The 23708-nt window shown below is 37.3% G+C and overlaps 2 protein-coding genes and 2 pseudogenes across 2 annotated transcripts; 1 reads left to right on the top strand and 3 right to left on the bottom strand.

Moving 5' to 3' along the window:
- The first annotated feature begins 792 nt into the window (after positions 1 to 792).
- Positions 793 to 5229, top strand: ABCF1 (ABC transporter family protein). Its single transcript, XM_008228085.3, has 6 exons — positions 793 to 1048; positions 1161 to 1390; positions 2222 to 2295; positions 2394 to 2604; positions 2977 to 3211; positions 3789 to 5229. Exons 2-6 carry the CDS (start codon positions 1178 to 1180, stop codon positions 4844 to 4846), a joined length of 1791 nt encoding a protein of 596 aa, XP_008226307.1. The 5' UTR covers positions 793 to 1048; positions 1161 to 1177; the 3' UTR covers positions 4847 to 5229.
- Positions 5230 to 13978: 8749 nt separating this feature from the next.
- Positions 13979 to 14645, bottom strand: LOC103325882 (protein SMALL AUXIN UP-REGULATED RNA 51 pseudogene; annotated as a pseudogene).
- A 4083-nt stretch (positions 14646 to 18728) lies between these two features.
- LOC103327254 (protein SMALL AUXIN UP-REGULATED RNA 51-like) lies at positions 18729 to 19616 on the bottom strand. Its single transcript, XM_008229559.2, has one exon. It carries the CDS (start codon positions 19588 to 19590, stop codon positions 19156 to 19158), a length of 435 nt encoding a protein of 144 aa, XP_008227781.2. The 5' UTR covers positions 19591 to 19616; the 3' UTR covers positions 18729 to 19155.
- A 3436-nt stretch (positions 19617 to 23052) lies between these two features.
- Positions 23053 to 23467, bottom strand: LOC103327245 (protein SMALL AUXIN UP-REGULATED RNA 12 pseudogene; annotated as a pseudogene).
- Positions 23468 to 23708: the final 241 nt, after the last annotated feature.

Here is a 23708-nt window from a genome sequence, read left to right as displayed (position 1 = left end):
AAGAAGTAGAATGTAGTGGCTCGATATGCAGCTGAGACAGAGTACAGGGGTGTGGCACAAGGAGTTTGTGAGCTTCTTTGGCTAAGGATGCTCCTTTTTGAAATTGGTTTTCAACCATAGAAAATAATGGAGCTTTTATTGTGACAATCAAGCTACTACGAAGATAACAAATAATCCAGTTCAACATGACAGAACTAAGCATGTTCTGTCATGTTGAAGTGGATAAGCATTTTATCAAGGAGAATGTAGGAAATCTAATTGATATACCGTTTGTAAGGTCAGAAGAATAGCTGACATATGTCTTAACACATGTAGTGTGGGCATGAGAGATATCTAAGCACCAACTTGAGGGGGAATGTTGGCGTGAGCCTTGATTTCCTTGTGTGATTCACATTATGTCATTAGAGTAATTACCTAGTTAGGATTCCTTGTAATTAGCTAATTACTTTTCTTGTAGGAAAAGTCAACTTGTACATGTATATATATTCTCGTTATGGAGAAATATGAAATACAATTCACAAATACTCAACCGTGTGTTTTAGTTTGAGTCTTTAATCCAATGAAACCCAATTCTATATATTAATTCAATCCCAATCACCAAATACGGGTGTCTAGAGACCAATTTATGATGTTCATGGAATCAATCAAGTTTGTTCTATGGGCCTAGAAATCCAATAATATCAGCCCAGTCCTTTGATCTCCTACATAAAAACGGCACCGTTTGCACTGATAGAAAAATCAAACACCAAGTCCCAACCGCATACGCAACCCAACCCACATAGTGTGGAGAGTGCCTCTAACTCCATAACACGTGGAAAGCCACCCCAACCCTAACCCTCCTTCCTTCCTTCCTTCCTTCCTTCCCCTCTTTATAAAATCTCAAATCCACCTCCCATTTTCTGAAAACCTCGAACCAACCACACCGGGTTTTTGCTTCTCTCACCCGACACAGCACAACAATATCTGTACACCATCACCTGGAAACTCAATCCCAGATCTGATACCCACCGCCCTCGCTCTCTTCGCCGATCGTCTTCTCTCTCCTCAGGTCCCTTCCCATCTAAATCCCCAATTTCTCATCTTATAAATCTATACATGTATATATATATGTTATGAGATTGGTCTCACTTTCTGATTTTAATGATTTTGGGGTTTTTCAGGTTGATTTTTGATAACGATGGTGTCTGACGCGAGCAAGAAGAAGGCGGCACAGAAGAAGGCGGCGGCGGCGGCCAAGAGAGGTGGAAAGGCGGCGGCGTCGTCGAAGTCGGCTGCGACCGAGTCGCAGAACGGAGCTGATAAGCTATCGAATGGCGTCGGGGCGATGCATATTTCGGATCGTAACTGCACCGGCGTTCTCTGTTCGCATCCTCTGTCTAGAGATATCCGGGTATTTATACGAATATGATGTCGTTTTCACATTTTTCATCTGATTTTGTCTTCTTAAATTCTTATATGGTTTACATAAAGTTCGCGTCTTTTGTGTTTTGGGTAATGTAATAGCTGTTTTTCTTACTAAAAAAAATATACTGGAACCTCTAGGTCTGGATGAATTATCTGATAGAGCATGTTCAGCAATCTTTGTCTCCCTTTTGAAAAATATAAAAACACTGTGGCGAAGAAGCCTTTAGGTGTTCAACGTTCCATTCAGGTCTATATATTTGCTTAGTTTGTTTTATTTCCTTTCAAAAAAGTAATGCAAGCCTATTTCTTTGCTATATAACTGTGTATCTGTATATAGGTATAACTGTGAGCACACGTGATTGGTGCGTGGGAGAAATGGGTTAGTTTGGTTAAGCTGTAAATATGGTTGAATGGGGGAAGACAATGTGTTAGAGCACCATCCGTTAGATTCAGTGTTTATTTTCTTTTATATTTTATATTTTCATTTTATTTAGTAAAATTCTTATAGCATTTGTTTCAAGGTTTTAGGCATATGTAGAATTCTTATAAATTAGTTTTAATGTTTTGTGGATGTAGTTGTTTTGCCTATCCCTCTATCAGGAGGTTTTATTGTTGATGGCGTGTTTATAATTTTAAAACTTGATCCTAGTTTGTTAAAAGTTCTGGTCTGGTTTTAGTTTCCTATAATGGTTTAAGTTGTAGATTAATCCATCTCATTCTCTTTTCATTTTCTGAGTATTGGTCTATAGGTGACTTTCCCAATTGAAATGGCTGGTAGTAGTGATGAATTAACATTTTTTTCTTTTGGTCATTGCAGATAGAGTCTCTAACAGTTACCTTCCATGGACATGATCTGATAGTTGATTCTGAACTGGAGCTTAATTATGGCAGGTTTGTTGTAGATGCTTCATTCAAATATGAGACAATCAAAATTGGATTAATTTTTTATATTTATATATGACGCTTCTGTATTTTTTCTTACTTTTCAGACGTTACGGTTTGCTTGGTTTGAATGGGTGTGGTAAATCTACCCTCCTAACTGCAATAGGCTGCCGAGAGCTTCCAATTCCAGATCACATGGATATCTACCATCTCAGCAGGGAGATTGAAGCTTCAGACATGTCTTCACTTGAGGCTGTCATTAGTTGTGATGAGGAGAGGATAAGGTTGGAGAAAGAAGTTGAAGAACTGGCAGCTCAGGTAAGCTAGATTGAATTAACAGTTAAATTCAACCTTGAAGAATACTTTGCTTTTTTGATTTTAAAAGAATTCTGAAGTACAAAAACCAGTGTTTGATTATACAAAGTAATTTGCATAGAGTAAAAGTTAAAAGCTAAAAGGTCTGCATACGGATAGAATATGAGAATCGTGTTTAAATTTGTAGTTTTTTAGCCCTGTGTTACCTTGAATTTTTTAGCCATATTAAAATAGCTACTTTTAAATCTCCAACAAATCATAATTTTTGAATAGTGAAAAGCAAAGAAATCATTTTCAGATGTGAATTATGGTAGCTTTGTTAGGCAGCTTGCTTCTTTAGTATATATTTCTTATGACTTCTTTTACATTTTTCAGGATGATGGTGGTGGAGAGCAGCTTGAACGCATTTATGAGCGCCTTGAAGCATTGGATGCAGCCACTGCAGAGAAGCGTGCTGCTGAAATTCTATATGGTCTTGGGTTTGACAAGCAGATGCAAGCAAAGAAAACTCGGGATTTTTCTGGTGGATGGAGAATGAGGATTGCACTTGCACGTGCTCTGTTTATAAACCCAACCATCCTGTTGCTTGATGAGCCCACCAATCATCTTGGTAAGCTTAAAGTTTAACTGGTTTGACATTTTAGTTATTTTGTCAGAATTTTTTTATAATTTTGATTGCACTCTTAATATGCATGGAACAGAAATCTGTTCACTCTAATGATATGCTTGGCTTGATAGTTTCAATTTTTTTGATTTCTTGTTTTTTTTTTTTTTGCATGTCTTTTTTATGGCTTAAGCAGAAATTTGTGGTTTTATATCTTGGAAATTCCCCACCATATATTTGCAAATTATAGTTTGCTCCAGGGCCAATTTCTGATCTTTGAAATGGCCTGCCCTCTACTGCCAAATGATAGTCTGCTCTAGAAGCCAATTTCTGGCAGTTGGTAGGAAATTTTTCTGAACTGTCCTTTTTGTTATCAACATTCATTTTGTTATATAGTTTGACTTTCACATTGCTACTGATTTTTAAGAATTTAGTTGAATTTGGTCTTACATATGTTTGTGAACTGGTTGTCCTGCTGTAGCTGTTTGACTCATTTCATCTGTTAATGTGCTTGTCTTTTATGTCAAGACAACATATTTCAATGACTTTAAACTCATGGTTAGTTGTCTTACTTTGGTAACAGATTTAGAAGCCTGTGTGTGGTTGGAGGAGACCTTGAAGAACTTTGAGCGCATCCTGGTGGTGATTTCACACTCCCAGGATTTTCTTAATGGTGTGTGCACAAACATCATCCACATGCAGAGCAAGAAACTGAAGATCTACACTGGAAACTATGATCAGTATGTTCAGACCCGTTCTGAACTAGAGGAGAACCAGATGAAACAGTATAAGTGGGAGCAGGAACAGATTTCTAACATGAAGGAATATATTGCTCGGTTTGGGCACGGGTCAGCAAAGTTGGCTCGTCAGGCACAGAGCAAAGAGAAAACCCTAGCAAAAATGGAGCGCGGTGGGCTTACGGAAAAGGTGGCCAGAGACAAGGTTCTAGTATTCCGTTTTGTTGATGTGGGAAAGCTGCCACCGCCCGTACTTCAGTTTGTAGAAGTCACATTTGGTTACACTCCTGATAATCTGATCTACAAGAACATTGACTTTGGGGTTGATTTGGACTCGCGTATAGCTCTGGTTGGGCCAAATGGAGCCGGAAAGAGTACTCTCTTGAAGCTGATGACAGGGGAGTTGTTTCCTACTGATGGCATGGTTCGGCGGCACAATCACCTTAGAATTGCTCAGTTCCATCAGCACTTGGCTGAGAAGCTTGATATGGAACTGTCTGCCCTGGCGTATATGATCAAAGAGTACCCAGGAAATGAGGAAGAAAAGATGAGGGCTGCAATTGGTAAGTTTGGCCTATCGGGTAAGGCACAGGTAATGGCAATGAAGAATTTATCAGATGGACAGAGGAGCCGTGTGATCTTTGCTTGGTTGGCATTTAGGCAGCCCCAATTACTTTTGTTGGATGAGCCAACAAATCACTTGGATATCGAGACAATTGACTCACTGGCTGAGGCACTGAATGAGTGGGACGGGGGTCTGGTTCTTGTTAGCCATGATTTCAGGCTCATAAACCAGGTAGCTCAGGAAATTTGGGTATGTGAAAATCAAGCTGTGACCCGGTGGGAGGGCGATATTATGGACTTTAAGCGGCACCTAAAGGTTAAGGCTGGTTTAGGTGAATGAGGCTGCGGCGGACACCCACTTCCATCAAAGTTTGTAGTAGTTCATTTGTTGGCCTTGCTTTACACTTAAATGAGACAATGTAGTGAGGGTACTTTTTACTATTTCTGAGCCATGTCTTCTCAGACTGACTATGACGGAAGACGAGCGGAATGGGCGAAAGGCTTGGTTATTGTTTCAAGCCGGCGGCAGTTTCTATGCCCTTAGCCCAACGTGTAGGTGGGATTTTTTGTTTACATTGCGCATGTTTGGACTTCATATTTTGCTTGGTTAGTAGCCAAGTCGATTACATTATAGTTATTTTAGGTAGATACATTGCCTATGTCTTGTTCTTTTCCTTGAAAATGTTGTACCTGCATATTATTTATAATATTGGAAATTCTATCTCGGCTCGCCTCACTGTTTCATGTCATGGCATGTGGCTTGGGATCATTTTATTTCGTTGTGGATGTGGCTCTTGCAATGTGTTACATTTACCAGAGAATAATTTCTACGGAACAGAAATGGTTAGAGACCGTTTAAGAACAATGGAAAGGAGGGAAATTGTAGAGCAGATTCCTGTTGCATGATTTTGTGCGGTTTGGTTGATGGATTTTGTTGGAAATGTGATTCAATTTTTTCTCTCTATTTGCGTGATGCTGTGTCTGCCTAGAAAATCTAGGAAATTGGCCAACGATCATTTAACCAATAACATTTATGATTTGTCTGAGTGTCAGGAATATGAAACAGAATTGTTATTTAATGTCATTAAAATATGAAACAGAATTTGAAAAAAGTAATTAATTTGCCCAAACCCTATGCCAGAGAACTTCAGTGATAGTGATGATGAAGACCCAACGCATATCCACCGCCAACAAGCTTAAGCAAAACCTGAAGACGGATACGAACTTTGCAAGAAGAGGAAAAAGTAATAACAGTAGAAGAAAATGAAAAAAAGAAGAATGTGTAGAAGAAAAAGAGGAACCCAGGAAAAGTACCAGCCATTGGAATCATGACCCTCATGGCTTAACCCTTTAAAACTCAGAATTGTAACCCCTAAATAGTAAGTCATGTGCCACTCACGTGATTAAAACTGAGACAGAAATTGTAACAAAAGGACTCAATTGGAACTAATGAGAGAGTTTGATGACCTAATTGTCTCGAAAAAAAGTTCGGGACTCAATTAAAACTCTATTAAAGTTCATGAACTTGTATAGTTAATTAAAACCCTAAAATATATAAGGTACCTCAGTGGAGCCCAATTGGGTGTTGGTTGACTGGGCGAGCACGGCAGTGAGGACTGTGATTCAAGGGGCGTCATCTTTCAATCATGGCGGCTGTGAAGTAAAAACAAAATAAATAAAAACTCAAGTTAGAATCTAGGGGTATTATGGGTACAAGGCTGGAGTTATATTGAAAAATAATAATAAAACAAAAATATTTGGTGGGGTTAGGTCGAAATAAGAATCAGAATGGCAATAGCTTGACTAAAACTTTCATATAGGAAATGCTTCTATGGATCACAATAGCATTTTGCTTTTCATAAGGAATCACATGTTTACCTTGATTTCCAGTTTTTGTTTTCTAAGACAAATATTATAAAGGTCCTTTAATAAAATGGCGGAGATCAAAGCGGTTGACCAAAACAGTGTTATGATAAAATAATCCAACCACAAATATACTTGTGTTATGATTAAATTACATGCAGATAGTGCGTTCGTGTGCGTTTAAACCAGCCGACATAGCCGAATCGAGTTGAAAAAAACCGAGAAAATCGTGTTAACTAAAAAAGTCAATATAGACTCAAAAAATGAATTGGACTGTATTGAATCGGTTCCCGTCTCTGTTCTTGTCATGAAAAAACCAATCTAAAATGAACTGGACCAATTAAGTGTAGTTATTCATTTATATTTAAATTTACTATTAAGCCTAATTAATATTCAAATCACAATAGTAATTAACCCCAAGTAATATCTAGATACTTTAGCTCAATTAATACCCAAATGTCTTAGTCCCAACTTATACCAAATTAAATAACAATTCTAACCGCACTTCTTTTTCTTTTTTGTGAACCATAGTTGTTCTTCTTGTTGCGCTTCGGTCTCTCTCTCTTTTCCCTTCTCTTCCTCTTTATCTCTTCTACAACTTTCTCTCTTCTTCCTATTTTCACTTCTTTCTATTTCTATCTTCTTCACCTATTATTCCAAACCAAAAATCGGCCGAATCGAGCTGAAACATCATCATTTAGACACTTTGTATGAAAACCAAACCGAATCGAACTGTGTATAAGTTTCAATTTCGATTCAATTCAAGAAGTAAACCGATCCAAACTGACCGTGCCCACCCCACTTCATACCCGATTTTGGCATTTGCACTGCGGCTTCTCCAAAGATTCTGAAATCATGGCAATCATTTTCTAGTTGCCGTGGTCGCTAGCTTCTCTTATGTTATATATGTTGGAATCTGAGCCCTACTCCACCTGGTCTAACTGTCTCTAAGATTTCCTTGAGTTGTGCTCTACTATCCCGATAGGCTGTAGTCGAACCATACTCGGATACCAATTGTTGTATTATGCACCGATATTAACCAAACCTTAACCATCTAGGTTGAATACCTTGGGTGGGTTCAAGCCCAATGTACCTCTAGGTAGGGTTGGGCATGGTCCGGTTTACCCCTCAAATTAGAACTGAAATCAAAACTTAGACAAAGTCTAGTTCAATTCGGTTTTCATATGAAGTGTATGGAGGAACCAAACCAAACTGGACCTATGTGGTTCTGGTTCAGTTCGATCAATTTGGAATAAGAGAAAAGGAGGAAGAGGTGGAGAAGAGAGAAATTTAAAGAAGAGAAAAATAGGAATAAGAGAAAGATGTAGAAGAGATAAAGAGGAAGAGATGGAGAAAGATATAGGTGGAAAAAGACTGAAGCACAACAAGAAGAACGACTATGGTTAACAAAAAAGAAAAAGAAATGGGGTTAGATTAGAGTTGTTATTTAGTTGGGTATAAATTGGGACTAAGACATTTGGGTATTAATTGGGCTAAAGTATCTAGATATTATTTGGGGTAATTATTGTGATTTGAATATTAGTTAGGCTTAATAATAAATTTGGACATAAATGAATAACTAAACTTAACATAACTAGTCCAGTTTAGTTTAGACCCATTTTTTTAGGCTTAAATGCTACAGTGCCCCCTGGAACATTGGTCAATTCTCATTTTACCCCTCAAAGTTAAAGTGACCCACTTTGCCCCCTTGACTAATGTTTCATGTTTCACTTAACCATTTTCAGTCAATGCCATTCCAAATTCCGTTAAACCAATGACGTGGCAGGGGTAGTTTGGTCCATTCAATTGAGCTGGAATTTTTCCCACCAATATGAGGGTGTGACGTGTACATGTGGACCCCACCTCTAACATCTGATATAGCTCAAACGACTTGATTGCTTGCTGATGTGGAATTGGGGACCCATCTAACAAAACAACCACGACAATAAAAAAAAAACTAAAAAATGAAAACAGAAAATCAGATTGGGAGGGAAAATTGAGATTTGGGGATTTTAGAGCTAGGGCTTGAGAATAAGGATCGAGAGAGGGAGAGCGCTCTCAGTTGGTTTTGACAACTTGAAGGCAAGAAGAAGTGACGCGAAGCGACTCGACTCGACTCAACGACGATGCCCGTTTGGCGAGAAGCAGAAGCAGGGCAACCTATGTACGGTAAGTGATTCTTCTAAAAATGGACCTGTTTTCTGAAAAGGAATCTTGTCCTTTGACATGAAAAAGAATCTTGACATGATAGTGATGCGCATTGTGTAGAAATTGATGGGGTTTAGGTCTTTTTGTGTTATGCGTTGTCGACAGAGGAGGGTTCTAAAGCAGTATACCTTTCCTAATGTGGTCCCGTTTTTGTTTTCTTCTAGTTGGGTTTGAATATGTTAATCGAACCATGGTTGTTGTTTTGCTTTTAATAAGTGGCTTAGAATACTATTTTGCTTTTGTTAAAAATAAACCCTTTTTGTTTCTGTGTAAAGGACAAAGAATTGGTCACTTTTGAACTGCATCATGGTGGCTGAATTGTGAAAAACAAATAGAATAAGTGATGTTATACTGGTGGTTCTGTAGGATATTTGGATTGGTGTACTGTAGAGTATATAAATATGTTAGAGATGTGAGAGCAAGTGAAACTGCTTGGGCACATGAGGATAGTATCTCTTAAAGAAGTAGTAAATGATGAGTTACTGGATATAGACAGGGATGCTGAGCTGTTAAGTTTGTGTGATAAGGTACCACTTTCTTATAAAGAGTTGTGCTGATTTATGTACAACACCTTGAAGAGGAATGTGTTGCAGTGAATGAGGATTGTGAAGAGGTAGCTGTGGCATTGAATAAGGATAGTGAGAATATTGGGTCTGTTAGTGATGAAAATGGGGCTTCTACTGAAGGCAGTGGGCCATTGAACAATGATAAAGAGGGCCGGCCTTTTACTAATGATCATGGGCCTGCTTGCAGAGTTGAAGACTGGGTTTCAAGTGATGATGATAGGCCCTTGAACAATGAGGGTAGTAGGGCTGATATAGGTGACACTAATGTGGAAGACAGTGAAGAAGAAGATAAGGAAAAGAACCCTGATTTTGTTAACAGTGCTTATGAGCAGAGTGAAAATGAATGTGAGTTATTGACAAAGGATGATAAAGCATTTGAAAATTATGTAGACCAGCCAGAAGTAGTTGAAGACCCAAATGCCCCTGTAGATGAAGATCAGGAGTCAACTGATGTAGCTAAAAGTGATGTTGAGAGCTTGGATAGTAGCTCATATATGATGAGAATGATGGGAACCAGAAGAAAAGGAAGAAGAAATTACCTAAATTTCAAGAATTTAGGCCTGAAATAGACATGCGCAACCTTGTGTTTAAGCTGAGTTTAAGGTTTGCAATCACTGACTTATTTAGGAAAGTAATTACGAACTATTCAATTGTGAACATGAGGATGATTAAATTCAAATGCAATGATCGTGATAGGGTGAGGGCAGTGTGTGCAGGAAATTGTAACTGAGTTTGTTTTGCTTCAGCAGTGAATGGTAGTAAATGGGTCAAGTGAAGAAATTAGTTGATGAGCATGATTGTGGGACAATTGATCACAACTTTCATGCTAACTCAACATGGTTAGCTCAGAGATATGCTACTAACTGTCTAGAAAGCATAATTGGGATATGGGAACTTTTAAGCAGCAGGTACAAGAAGATTTGTCTGTGATAGCTTCTAAATCCCAAATATATAGACAAGGCAGAAGGCAACATCCATATCTGAGGGGACTTATGAAAAACAATATGAATTATTATGGGATTATGCTGCTGAACTAAGAAGGACAAATGTGGGTAGCACAGTCATTATCAAATGTGAGTTGGAGGGTGAAATGCCAAGGTTTCAGAGGATTTACATTTACTTGGCTGTAGTTAAACAAGGGTTTTTGCAGGGATGTAGGCCAGTTATAGGATTTGATGCTTGTCATATAAAGGGTCATCACCCTGGACAATTGTTATATGCTGTTGGTGTGGATCCTAACAATGACATGTATCCTATTGCGTATGCAGTGGCTGAAGTGCAGAATTATGAAACATGGTCATGATTTTGTCAACTGTTGGCAGAAGACATTGGAATCGAAAACAGCAGCAAATATGTCTTTATCACAAACAAGCAAAAAGGCTTGATTGATGCAGTATATGATCATTTTCCAAACGCTGAGCACAGACACTGCCTTAAACATTTAGAAGCAAATTTTTTGCTTGTTGGTCAAAGAGGATTGGTGTTGAAATTGCAAATGGAGAAAATTGAAACGAGCACAACCATCCCATGGGGGGATCTTTGAGATGAAAAATATGAGACAGCTGAGCCAAGCTGCATTTGATTGGATGGCGGCCTTAGATCCATCACAATGGTGTAGAGCTCACTTTAAAACTCATTCTAAGTGTGACATCCTTTTGAATAATATGTGTGAGGCTTTTAACGGTGCCCTTGTAGAAGTACAAGACAAACCTATTTTAACCATGCTAGAGAGAATTAGATACTATATTATGTTGTTGATGGCAACTAGAAGAACATCTTGTGAGAGATGGAAACATGCCATTGGTCCAAGGATTTTTGGGATTTTGGAGAAAACGAAGAAAGAATCACCTTGATGCATTCCAAAGCTTGCTGGGGAGAGTTTATATGAGGTCAAAAACCATGATGGAAGGCAGGTTGTGGTTGATTTGGCAAGGCATTGTTCTTCATGTAGGAGATGAGATATTACTGGGATCTCATGCAAGCATGCTTGTGCTGCAATTGGCCAATTAAATGGGGATCATATTGCTTATGTTGATGCTTATTACAAGAAAGAGGCCTTTATGAGAGCTTATAGTTCAATGGTTCATCCAATGACAAGTGAAGACTTGTGGCCTAAGTGTCATAGGCCTTCTTTGATGCCACCACTTTATCATAAACAACCTGGGAGACCAAGGAAGAAGAGGATGAGGTCGGCAGGTGAACAACCAAGCAAATCTAATCCTACAACCACCAAGTTGCAGAGGTATAACTTGGAAACCAAGTGTTCACTTTGTAGACAATGAGGCCATAATAGGAGGAGCTGCCCTAAGGCAAAAGAAGGCAGTAGCTATCAGGTTTGTCTCTTCCAAAAAGACATTGGCAATGCATTTTTGTTTTGGATCTTTATTATTTATTTATTTTCAAGTGATTCTCTTCTTATATTAGGTCCCATGTAAATGAAAGGTGAAGAAATATGCCCAAGATACGACATCAATCAAAAGGGTTACAAGACAATCAACAGCCAAGCAACCTGTAAGTGACTTTATTTTTATTGATATTAAGAGGAAGAGGTATGAGATGTAGTTGATGTAAATTGGAATCCTTTTCAACTTTTAGGTGAGAAGAAGGTTGGAAATTGGCCAGTGTTCTCAAACTCCACATTGTTCTGAAACAGGCCAAGCTTCCCAAACTGCCCCGACAAAGATCTCAAACGCCCCACCTTGAAACCGCCCAAGCATCTCAAAGTGGCCAAGCTTCAGAAACTCTGCAAGGCTTCAAAAAAAGAGGTTTAAGTCTCCTGCGAAGAAGATTAAATTTCCCCAAAAGAAGGATGGTTCTCAAACTCTGCAAGGCTCTCAATATGTGCAAGGAACTGAATATGTGCAAGATTGTCCAGTTTCTCAAACTGGCCAAAATTCTCAACCAACCCAGAGTTCTCAAACTATGCAAAGATCTTAATCAAGTGCAAGCTCATCACACCCTTTTGCTAGTGGTCCAAGCAAAAAGATGTTCAAATCTCTTGCCAAGAGGAAGAAATTTACCAATCGGAAGGATTTGTTGGATGGTTATCAGCCTTGGAGATTCTGATCATGTGCAAGTATTTTGTGTTTTGTTAAAATGCCTCTTATGAAGACCTTTTCATTCCACTTTTGTTTTGCATGTACAACTGTTAAGGACAAGTGTTAAGGACAACCCTTAAACTAGGGCTTTTGATTGAACTATTATTTTGCAAGTCCAACTATTAAGAACTTTATTAGTAATGTTTAAACTGTGAGGATTTGATTAGTGTTATAAAACCCATGATTGTCTGTTATGAATTGTTGCAAGTGTTTGTGGTATTGTTGATTTGGTAATGTTTTTCATACTATTACATAAGAAGTCAAAATCCAATAAGTAACTCCCACATTGTGTTCAACAACCACATTCATTACATAAGGACCAATACATTGTTACATCAAGTTGCAAATTCAAACCATGTTCCTCCATCATTACATAGCTACCAAGACATGATATTTTACATATAGTTGCAAAATACAGACTTGTACAATCTGCCTAATTCCTCCATTGCAATGGCCACATTTTGTGCCTCCATTGCAATGGCCACATTTTGTGCCAAGTTGTTACAGAAATTGCCAAAACAACATCACCATTACTAAACCCCATGAAAGAATAAGCCAACCCATTAACTTTCTTTATCTTGCTTGACGATGCTCAACGTCCTTTTCAAGTTCCTTCAATCTTCTAAGTAGCCAACTCACTAGAGCCTTATCTCTAGGTGGAAATTCAAGATCCACCCAAACAAAACCCACATCCTTTTTTCTCCTCTGCATCAACCATTAATACCAATTAATAAAAAAATTTAACCGGATTCACAAACTTTCAACAACATAACTTACCCATGATGAGTTTGGACAAACATGGAATCTTCGAAGTGGGTTCGCCTCAGTCCATGAAGTTTGTAAGCGAGCTATCTTCCCACAAAAGCAATGCAGTGCCGCCACATCTAACTCTTCCCCTCTATCAACTATTTCAGTCTTCATCTTCAATTTTCGTGGAACCCAACCTCTGATAAAGGAAGCCAATTTGGGTTTTTTGGTTCGATAGGTAGCTCAGATCAATTGGAACGTTTGAGCTATATCAGATGTTAGAGGTGGGTCCACATGTACACGTCACACCCTCAGATTGGTGGAAAAAAATCCCAGATCAGTTGAATGGACCAAACAACCCTTGCCACGTCATTGGTTTAACGGAATTTGGAATGGCATTGACGGAAAGTGGTTAAGTGAAACACGAAACATTGGTCAAGGGGGCAAAGTGGGTCACTTTAACTTTGAGGGGGTAAAGTGAGAATTGACCAATGTTCCAGGGGGCACTGTAGCATTCAAGCTTTTTTTTTTAATATAGTAAGAATCGAGTGGGAACTGATTCAACATGGTCCAGTTTGGTTTTTGAGTCAAGGTTGACTTTTCTGGTCAACACAGTTTTTTCGACTCAGTTCGGCTTAGTTCACTTGTTCAAATTAAGAATGAACCACTTATATTTGAACTGTAGATTATTATTGTATTCTTCGATGTGAGACTTACACATCATGACTTGTATCGAGCCACCTACATTAACAGCTCCTCGCTAAATTGAGCATTTCCTCTTGGATGATTTCTTTGTAACCTTTTAGCTGTCCTTCATATAAAAAATTCTGAGTCCCCAAATCAAACAAAAAGGGTTTTATACACTAAAAAATGGTTTATATATGATTTTAGTAAAATTTATATATATGGCTTTATTTCAGAGAAAAGTAAAGAAGAAATTTCTGGCTTCCCTTGACAGATTATTGAGAAATGAGAGAACAAGTCCAACACCATGAAAAATATGGCAAAAAATTTCTGCCTCTGCTCGTGGGCAAATTACTATTGAGAAATGAAAACAAATTAATCTAATACACCATGTAAAAGATGGCAGAGGTACAGAAAAGAGACATATATATATATATATATATAAATATATATGAAATACTAGATTTGTTCATGATCAATAGCTCTGCACCATAGCTTTACAAGAACCCCAGTTCCCATCACTAGAGGAGCCTCTTTCTTCCTTCTGCCATTGCCGATCATCATCTAATATCTTCTCAAGCTCTCGTGGCTGGCAAGGAATGGTGAGTGCGCCTTCATGATCAAAACCATACTCCTCAGCTGCTTGCTCCAATAGCTTCAAGAAAGCTGGGTGTGTTAAGTAACTCAAGGCCACCACAAATCTCTTTGGTTCATCTCCATCCACAGCTATTACAGCAAAGTGACCCTCCTTCACATCTTCCGGCACACGTGTTGAGTCATCGGAATAATTTGATGGTTTTGATCTTCCCAAAGATAGACTTCTTTGTAGCTTTTCTACTACAACTTTGAGCTTGACAATGCTATTCTTCTTCTTGCAAGCACTACTAGTTCTAGATTTTGCCATGTTTGTGTTTATGCTTAATTTTTCTTTGGTCTAGAGACTTAGCTATGTTTGATGGTATTTTTGGTACGTTAGCTCACTTTATTATATATTAGTGTTGGGGATAAGATTTGGGGTGTTTACATTGACATGGCATGAAATAGAAAGGAAAAGTTGCGTTGATGACGGTGTGGAGTTAAATTTGGGGGAGACCAGCCCATGTGAGTGTGAGTGACTTGTAGGTTCCAACTTACCATGAGTCGTCTTGTCAACCTCTTTCTCTACCAAACTGGTTAACGACACTGACTATACTGTGTATAGTACTCATCTTATGTCGTTACTCATTTAATTTCTACCCAACTTCATTATGATCGTAAGTAGTTTTTTGCACAAGTATTTTACTAAATAATTTTGGTCAGTGCATATATATATGATGCATTTGCAGCGTCCATGGCTACGGAGCAAGAAGTCTTTGTATTCTTTTGTATTTCGCAGTAAGCAAGCTCTAATGGGGAGGTAACTGCTAGGTCAGATTGAAATCGAGCAAGGACCTTCGAAACTATTCGGTAAGACATTATTATTAATTTTCCGATGTTGGATTCACACTCTCAACACATATTATAAAGCACATCATCATATCCTATCTACAATTAGTTGTAGTTAATAAGGTGCACCGAGCCCTTAATAATTGCAATATAACAAGCTAATACTGGCTGACTCTCAACTCAAATCGCATTCCATGATCAATTCAAGTTTCACAAGCATAAAATATAATATGTTGCTCACCTTATGGGAAAAAAATAAAAAATAAAAAATACTTACATGTTAACTCGTGTGAGGAAAAAAGTGATAAACACACACTTGATGCATAAGTAGGACGGGTGTGAGTGGAATGAAATCTATGTATAAATTACCAGCTCAGTACCGTAGAATAACCTAGAAAACGTCCTTGTTGATTTGATTAATGAATAACATGATCTCTCACTCGCGCCCTGCAGAAGATCATACATCTGCCTGCAGATACCATGCATGGTAGACCTGGAGGACGTACGCATGCTTATTAAAAAGCTAAAACACATGGTGTAACACACTGACGCGGATCAGCCTCCATCACACAAATTCTTCGACGTGTTAAATGCATGTCAACACATATACTGCACAAGTTCCAAGCTTGGTTCTGTGGTTCTTGTGTGGAGTATAATAAAATTTAATTTCATGCATTCATCGTGTTTTCTATCTAAAATAAATATTTTTTTCCATGTTATTCTTATGCATACTCCTCACATACATATATGGTCGATGAAATGGCATCCTAAGCTGAGTTAACAGTTTAGCCTTTGGCTTTTATGAAGAAGAACTGACTCTCTTATGATCTTTGAGTGTTCAATCTAGCATTCTTTTGGTTGTGTTTTTCATTTATCCAACATTCTCAATTTGGTTTTCTCCATAATCTTGATTTCTTCTTCCCTAAAATAGTTAGTACCAACCGACAACTTGCTCTATTAACCTCCGTCCTTTTTCGTTTTTTCCCCACCTGAAGTTCTGCAATGATTTTAAATTAGGGCCCGTTCAGTAATGTTTTACGGGCCCGTTTTCTATTTTCCCAAAATGAAAATAGGTGAGATTGTGTTCGGTAGGCACGGTGAGAAAACGCAGAAAACAAAATTGTGAAAATGAATTCTATTTCACGTACAAAAGTTGAAAACAACAAAACAACGTTTTCAGTATTTTCAATGAAAATGCGGAAACACATTTTGCAATCTCCGAACAATATTCTTAGTCTCTCTTCACTCTATCTTCCATTTATCTCAAGCTCACCCATTTATTTCAAGCTCGTCATTTTTCCACACTGGATCTTCTATTTTTCAGAAAATACACATGGGTCTTCTTTCTTTTTGTGGTGAAATTAGTGGGTCTTCTACTTTTTCCATAGCAGTCTTCTTTTTGTATGATAATGAAGAAGATGATTGAGAGATGGAGAAAGGTGGGTTGATGGGGTTACTGCAATGTTAAGAGCATGTCCACCGCTGCACCAAACCTGGTCAAAAGGCCCCCCTGTAGCCCATTCTTGCCTCCAGTGCGCAACAATAAGCCCGGGCAAGGCCTAGGTCCCACCACTGGGCAAGCCCACGGGCTAATCCTGCCTGGGTTGTTGCCCTCGGGCTCTTGACGTCAGCAGCTGATTTTCAATTTTTTTTACTGTTGGACCCACCAGCCCACATTGCCTAATGGTTACAAGCCATGTGGCTTCTCTTGGAGCCTCGATAAAAAAATCTTGCACAATCAACGGTTGTCCAATTTTTTGCTAAAAAAAATTCAAAAAATATCAAAAAATTCTGGAAATTTTTTCTATACATACCTACCAATATTATTCACTTTCCACACCAATTTAATTTCAAATTTTATTCGAAAATGTTATCTTGATTTTTAGGTGAGGATTTTACATGATAAATTTTAGCACTTGGGAATTGAAAAACTTATCCGAAAAGCTTATCAAAATCAATGGTTTAAGTATAAAAATTAAAAAATAAATTTAAGTGAATAGTAATTGACTTAGACTTGCCCTAGACTTAGCCCTCATAGGTGAAACCACAAATGGCAAGGCTGACACTATTCACGTGAATAGTGGCAGCCCTTACTTGTCCTTGCCCTAGACATAGCCCTTGTGGGTGGAGATGCTCTAAGGGGTGGGTGTGAAGGCAGAGTGGGTGAGTTTTAATTTTGGAGAGAGAGAGAGAGAGAGAGAGCAAAAGAGGGGAGGCGATAGGATTGAGGTGGGTTTTGCAGAGAGTGAAGGACAAGGTTGGCTGGCTTGTGGTTGTTTCATTTTAATTTTTTAAAAGATAATTCTAGCTTTATACTGTCGAATTTTATTCTATTTTTTAAATGATTAAGAAAATACTTTTGAAAAATAACTCACATATTGATTACATAAAGTTGTATAAAATAAATAAATTTACATAATTACATAATGTATTTTAATTAAAGTTGTACATTCTTTGTTTTTGTTATTTTATGTACTATCAAGTTTGGACTATTTTCATTTTTTGTACCACCAGACATGTTTTCACTTTTTTTATTTTTTGAATAAGTTTTCCAATTAATCTACCAGACACGTTCTCAAATTCTGAAAATGCAAATTCATTTTCTCAATTGCATTCTCTGAAAATATTTTGAGAAAACATTCTCTGAAAACGTTACCAGACGGGGCCTTAATGAGTTGCTCTTTTCAAAATTTAAACAGAGAATATATAACTAGCATATTCTTATTACTTAATTTGTTCACAACGCAGTCATCATCAGATGATAAGTTTCGGGGAATTGCAGGCACCTCAAAGGCCATAAGGTCATATAAAAAAGCTGCCCCAAATGCCTGAATTTAAATTTGCACATGAAATTGCGCACTCACTCACTCATCTAGTCTCATGTTTTTCAGTTTCAAGGTCCACCGTTTTGTCAATCACATGGAAGACAAAAAGATTGGCATGGAAAATAAAATGTGCTATATATTTGTGGGGATCAAAACCTAGCTGGATAAGGAGCATGATTGGATGTGGGTTTTTTCAATTCCTCCTTAAATTTTAGTTAAGAAGGTAGTTTAAGGAGCCCATTGTGGATGCTCTTACACCCATATTTTTATTTTTCGTTAGAAAAAGGCCCAAACCCCCCATAAATTAATTTCAAGATTGATATTCATTATCGGAAAAAGGTCTCGACAACAGGCTCCATTATGTTCTTTAGGCAATAAAACTAATTAGCATTGTTGCCACAGATAGGGGAGAAACTAATTGAGACTTTTAGGACTTTTCGTTGGGGTAAGGTACGAAAAGGGCTCTACAACAAAAGTATGAACAATTTTAATAAATAGATTTCAAATTTTTTTTTTTAACGAAGGAAGAGAAGGGATTCGACTGATATAGCAAATAAGTTTGAGATTCGATAAAGAAAATTCCAACGAAAATCCAAGATAGTGTATCAAATGCCAATATGAATAGTTCTTTTTTATAAACTCTTATTATATATTTTTTTATAGAGTAATACTACACTTACCACATTTTTATCCCACAATTCTATACCACATTATGTGACACATCCATATTATATGTCACATCAATTAAATCAATGAAGTATATTTTAATTAAAGCAATTACAAAAACAAATACGGGAATAAATCATAAAAGAAAAGAAAATATTAAATAATTTTAATTGATGTGGCTGTCACCTCAGCTGCCACATAAGATGGTATAAAGAAGTGGTATACAAATGTGGTAAGAGTAGCATTATTCTTTTTTATATTACTCATAAATTCATAATGAGAGCGATCTTGCCAATAATAACAACGTTCCAAATCTCATCTTTAGTAAACTACTTCTTAATCTCTCTCACCCTCAGTAACCCTCTCTTAGTGTCACTCTTAGGGTTTCCCCTCTCCGAACACTAAGTTAACACGAGGCTGTCAAACACATCTTCTTGCCGATTTCGACTCCAAACTTCATCCCAACACTTCTATGGTGAGCCAAAACAATGAGAACATGCATGAGCAAATGCGTACAATAGAGCACCATATTGCTGAAAAGTTACGAAAAATCAAACTTGATGATGATCAGCGGCTCTGCACCATAGCTTTACAAGAACTCCAGTTACCATCGCTAGAGGAGCCTCCTTGTTCCTCCTGCCATTTCTGATCCTCATCTAAAATCTTCTCGAGCTCGCTTGGCTGGCAAGGAATCATAAGGGCACCCTCATGGTCAAAACCATACTCCTCAGCCGCTTGCTCCAACAGCTTCAGAAAATCTGGGTGTGTCAAGTAACTCAATGCCACAACAAACCTTTTTGGTTCGTCTCCATCCACAGCTATCACAGCAAAGTGGCCCTCCTTCACATCTTCTGGCACATTTTTTGAGTCATCAAAGTTGGAATTTGATGATGATTTTGATCTACCCAATGAAAAACTTCTTTGTAGCTTTTCAACTACAATTTTGAGCTTGACAATGCTCTTCTTCCTGCAAGTAGTACTTGTAGTTCTAGACTTAGCCATGAATAGTGCGTTTATTCTATTTTCTTTTTTGTATGTTGGATTGATGGTATTTTTGGTACGTTAGCTAACTTCATTATATAGTGTTGGGGATAAGATTGGACGGCTTCAATTTTCTTTGACATGGCAAGAAAGAGAAATGTTGATAAAGTTATGTTGTGAGCGTGTAGAGTTAAATTTAGGGGAAACCAGCCCATGTGAGTAGCTTCCAACTTAGCATGAGACGTCCCTTTTAACTTGTCATGTCAACCTCTTCCTCCGGCCAAAATCATTAACGGCTCTGCTATTGCTCTACTGATCTTCAACTATCTTATTTCTCGCAGAAGTTTATACGAAACGACGTCCTTAATTAGGTTATGTGCTCCTTAAACTTATTTTTAATGCATGTAATATAATCTGCCTTCCAAAGACGATACATTTGCAGATTCCATTGCGGAGCTTGACCTACAGGGCGTACTCATGCTTTTGATTGAAGTACGCAGTGTAAAATTTTGACGCGGATTCGTCCTCCATCACAAAATTTCTTTGAGGTGTGAAATGCATGTCTCCATTCTAAAGTTTGATTTCTGTGGTTCTTGTTTAAAATTTTCATTTATCTCATGGATGTGCATTCCACGAGATCATCATGTTTATTCTGAAATAAATATCTTGTTCTTTTCTCAAACCGTGGAGACATTTTCCATCTTCCCACATGGGCATGGTGTTGAGTTAACAGTTCCGGCTTTGGCTTTCATGAGGAAGGAGGTTTTTATTTTATTTTTTTATTACTCTTATGATCTTTGAGCTTTCACTAGAATTACTTTATTGTGTTTTTCATTGATTCAAATGTTTACTTTAACTTAACCCAACTTTTTCCTCTCTCTTTTTTCCCTCTTGTTTAAGGTTCGAAATCTCCAGACACCCAATAAACATTTGTGTAAACCCCCTCTGTTAATATCGATTGTAAAAAATAAAAATAAAAACACCTTCGATAGATGTGGTGATAAAAGTGTTCTTGTAATCAACAATGTGTATATATAAGAGCCTCCACAATGGGAGGGTGTATAAGGGGGTGTATGTTAAATATACACCATTTGTCGCCAGAATCATCTCCAATGGGAAGATGTAAATGGTTATAAAAATACACCACCACCATGGAGATGTAAAATTATATGCACATTTGCATCTTTTTTTACATCCTTTGCAAGCGGGACCCACAAGAGAAAAAGGGAAAGAGAAGGATTAGAATTCAAAATGGAAGGCCTAGATTTCATGCAATTTGCATTGCACTTCCAATGGCCCAAATTTCTACATAGATATTTTTATGTTAGTTTGTAGGTAAAATCATAAGTTCTCCAAATTTAAATTTTTTTAGGTCAATTTATTTGGAAAAATAAAATAAATCTAACATGCACAAAATTAATTTTAAAAAGTTAAAACATACAAAAAAGAATTATCACAAACAAATCGAATATGCATCTTTGGATTTACATCGTTTCATTGGAGCAAAAAACGTATTTACACCCTTTGAAGATGTAAAATGGATGTAAAAGTGGCTTTACACCTCCGAAAATACACCCCACTGTGAATGCTCTAATGCCTACATATAACAACACCTGCATGGGCAACTTGCTCTAGTCTCTGTTCTTTTGTATTTCCCCACCTGAAAAGTATATACAAAATAAAAGTGCTTTTCTATAAATGGTGGTGGACCGTACAAGCAACCAGAGCTGTCAGTATCCGTCAAAATCTATCATGTACTGTAACTGTACTACTCCATCTTTCTAATTACACATCAACAATTTTAAGTGAACAACTTTTTTTTTTTTTTAAAGCAGAATATGGTCAGATGATTAATGAGATATAGATCATTTGAAGGTCGTGTAAGATTGGATGAACTTGTACGTATATTAGTACTCTAGAGGATCATAGGTGTTTGCACTGAGGTCCTGGATTTAGTTAATTCATGCAAATTGGTTGGATTTAGTAAACCCAACGAATTTTTATACGTTTGGAAAACAAGCTGTACTCATCTTGTTTGCTGGGTTTCTTCTCACGTGATAAGCTTTTGGTTGCAATTTGCAGCACCCCAAAAGGCCATAAGATCATTATAAAAAAAGCAATCATTTTGATTACTTTGAACTCGGCACATTGCTATTTGAAGAGTTAACATGGAACATTGTTGTCAAAAAAAGCAATCACAACCGTAATGTATGATTGGCTGCTACTAATTATGTTGTCAACATTGATATTTCTAAATGTCGACCAAATAAAGACACAAACAAAAAGCAATCATATACCTACGATGTAGAGTGGTATTTGGTATCAAAACAATCTTCCCTAGCTAACGGAAAGTTCCCTAATCTAGTTTTAGGTCTAGGAAGTGGTTACTCAGAAAATAAGATATGACTACCAACTTTTTCACCCAATGACTGGTCTCATAAACATCATATTCCAAATAAGTAACTAGATCTGATTAGGAACTTAAGACATATTCAACTTATAAATATGCCATTAAATTTCTGGCTTTTGGCATGTACATATATGAGTATTTGCGCTCCATAAGAACATCTCCAAGGGAGATGTTAATTTCAACGTGGCATCTTTAGCATGTATAAAAAATAGCTGAAATTTACTCCAACTGAAATGTTAAATCCTACTTAATGCAATAACATTTATATCCCATGCTGTTATTTTTGGCTGTTTGACTTTGTGATGTTATTTCATTATTTTTCAATGAATGTGCCTAGAAAGTAATAAACTAATAAACACTATGTAATAAGATAATATTTTAATTTGACATATCAAGTGGAATGTAAAACTATATTATATGTCAAATTGCCACTTATTACGTCATCAAATTCAAATTTAATGTTTGATATTAGGGAGATACTCTAAGAGACACATTGAACCAAAAAGCAGAATGTGTCAAATATGAAAAGTAATAAAGAAATTAATATCCGGAAAAGAAAAAAGAAAAAAAAACAATTACAGGCCCTATAGATGCATCATGCAATGGCAAGTTGTATGATTTAAGCCTGTCGCTGTGCTGATTAAGGTCATAGTTGTACCAACAGGAAAATATTAACTCCTTGGCCAACTGTATATGGACATTAATTGTATTATTTCCAGCATGAAAGTGTTAAAATAATTAAATAAGCAATCCAGTTTTGTCAGAAGAGAACATATCACTGATCGGATACATCATCCCAAAAACGTCTTAAAATGCTTAAAGAAATAATGCAAACATCTATGTAGTAGATGCCTTTCACACATCTTTCGAGGGTTCTTCTAGTTACTGTGCCTAGGGTTTTAGGTTTAGGGTTTAAGAAGTTAAGACGGGGCAAGAATCTATTCGTATTCACACAACAAATCTTATCAGTGTCCCAATAGAATCTACACCCCTCATCTCTACAGTGTAAGCCTCTCACTAGGCAAGGCTAGATAGGAGAGCAGAGAAATATTGTTCATGATCAGTAGCTCTGTACACAGTTTTACAAAAAAAACCCAGTTACTAGACGAGCCTTTCTTCCTCTTGACATTGCTGATCATCATGTAAAATCTTCTCAAGCTCGCTTGGCGGACAAGGAATGGTGATTGCACCTTCATGGTCAAAACCATACTCCTCAGCTGCTTGCTCCAATAGCTTCAAGAAAGTTGGGTGCGTCAAGTAACTCAATGCAACCACAAATCTCTTTGGTTCGTCTCCATCCACAGCTATCACAGCAAAGTGACCCTCCTTCACATCTTCGGGCACATTTTTTGAGTCATCGCACTTGGAAACTGATGATTTTTACCTACCGCACAATAGACTTTTTTTAAGCTTTTCGACTACAATTTTGAGCTTGACAATGCTCTTCTTCTTCTTGCAAGTAATACTAGTAGTTCTATACTTGGCCATGAATATTGTGCTTTATTTAGTTTATTTTCTTTTGATCTATGTTTGATTGATGGTAGTTTTGGTACGTTAGATCACTTTATTATATAGTGTTAGGGTACTGGACGGTTTCTATTTACATTATTGACTAGCAAGAAAAAAGAAACGACAAGGTGCTGCGTTGTGTGGAGTCAACTTTGGGGAGACCAGCCCATGTGAGTGTGATGAGTTATAGCTTCCAACTTAGCATGAGACGTCCCTTTAA

The sequence above is a fragment of the Prunus mume genome, linkage group LG1 (genome assembly GCF_029339155.1).
Source record: "Prunus mume cultivar Tortuosa linkage group LG1, ASM2933915v1, whole genome shotgun sequence".
NCBI lineage: Eukaryota > Viridiplantae > Streptophyta > Magnoliopsida > Rosales > Rosaceae > Prunus > Prunus mume.
The sequence above is the reverse complement of the archived record's forward strand: the minus strand, read 5'-3'. Positions and strand labels throughout refer to the sequence as shown.

Bases quoted from the DNA above. Each gene is read 5' to 3' on its own strand.
- ABCF1 (XM_008228085.3), top strand. From the start codon at position 1,178: ATGGTGTCTGACGCGAGCAAGAAGAAGGCGGCACAGAAGAAGGCGGCG. The intron at 2,296-2,393 runs GTTTGTTGTAGA...CTTACTTTTCAG, and splicing joins CTGGAGCTTAATTATGGCAG to ACGTTACGGTTTGCTTGGTT. The intron at 3,212-3,788 runs GTAAGCTTAAAG...CTTTGGTAACAG, and splicing joins TGAGCCCACCAATCATCTTG to ATTTAGAAGCCTGTGTGTGG.
- LOC103327254 (XM_008229559.2), bottom strand. From the start codon at position 19,590: ATGGCTAAGTCTAGAACTACAAGTACTACTTGCAGGAAGAAGAGCATT.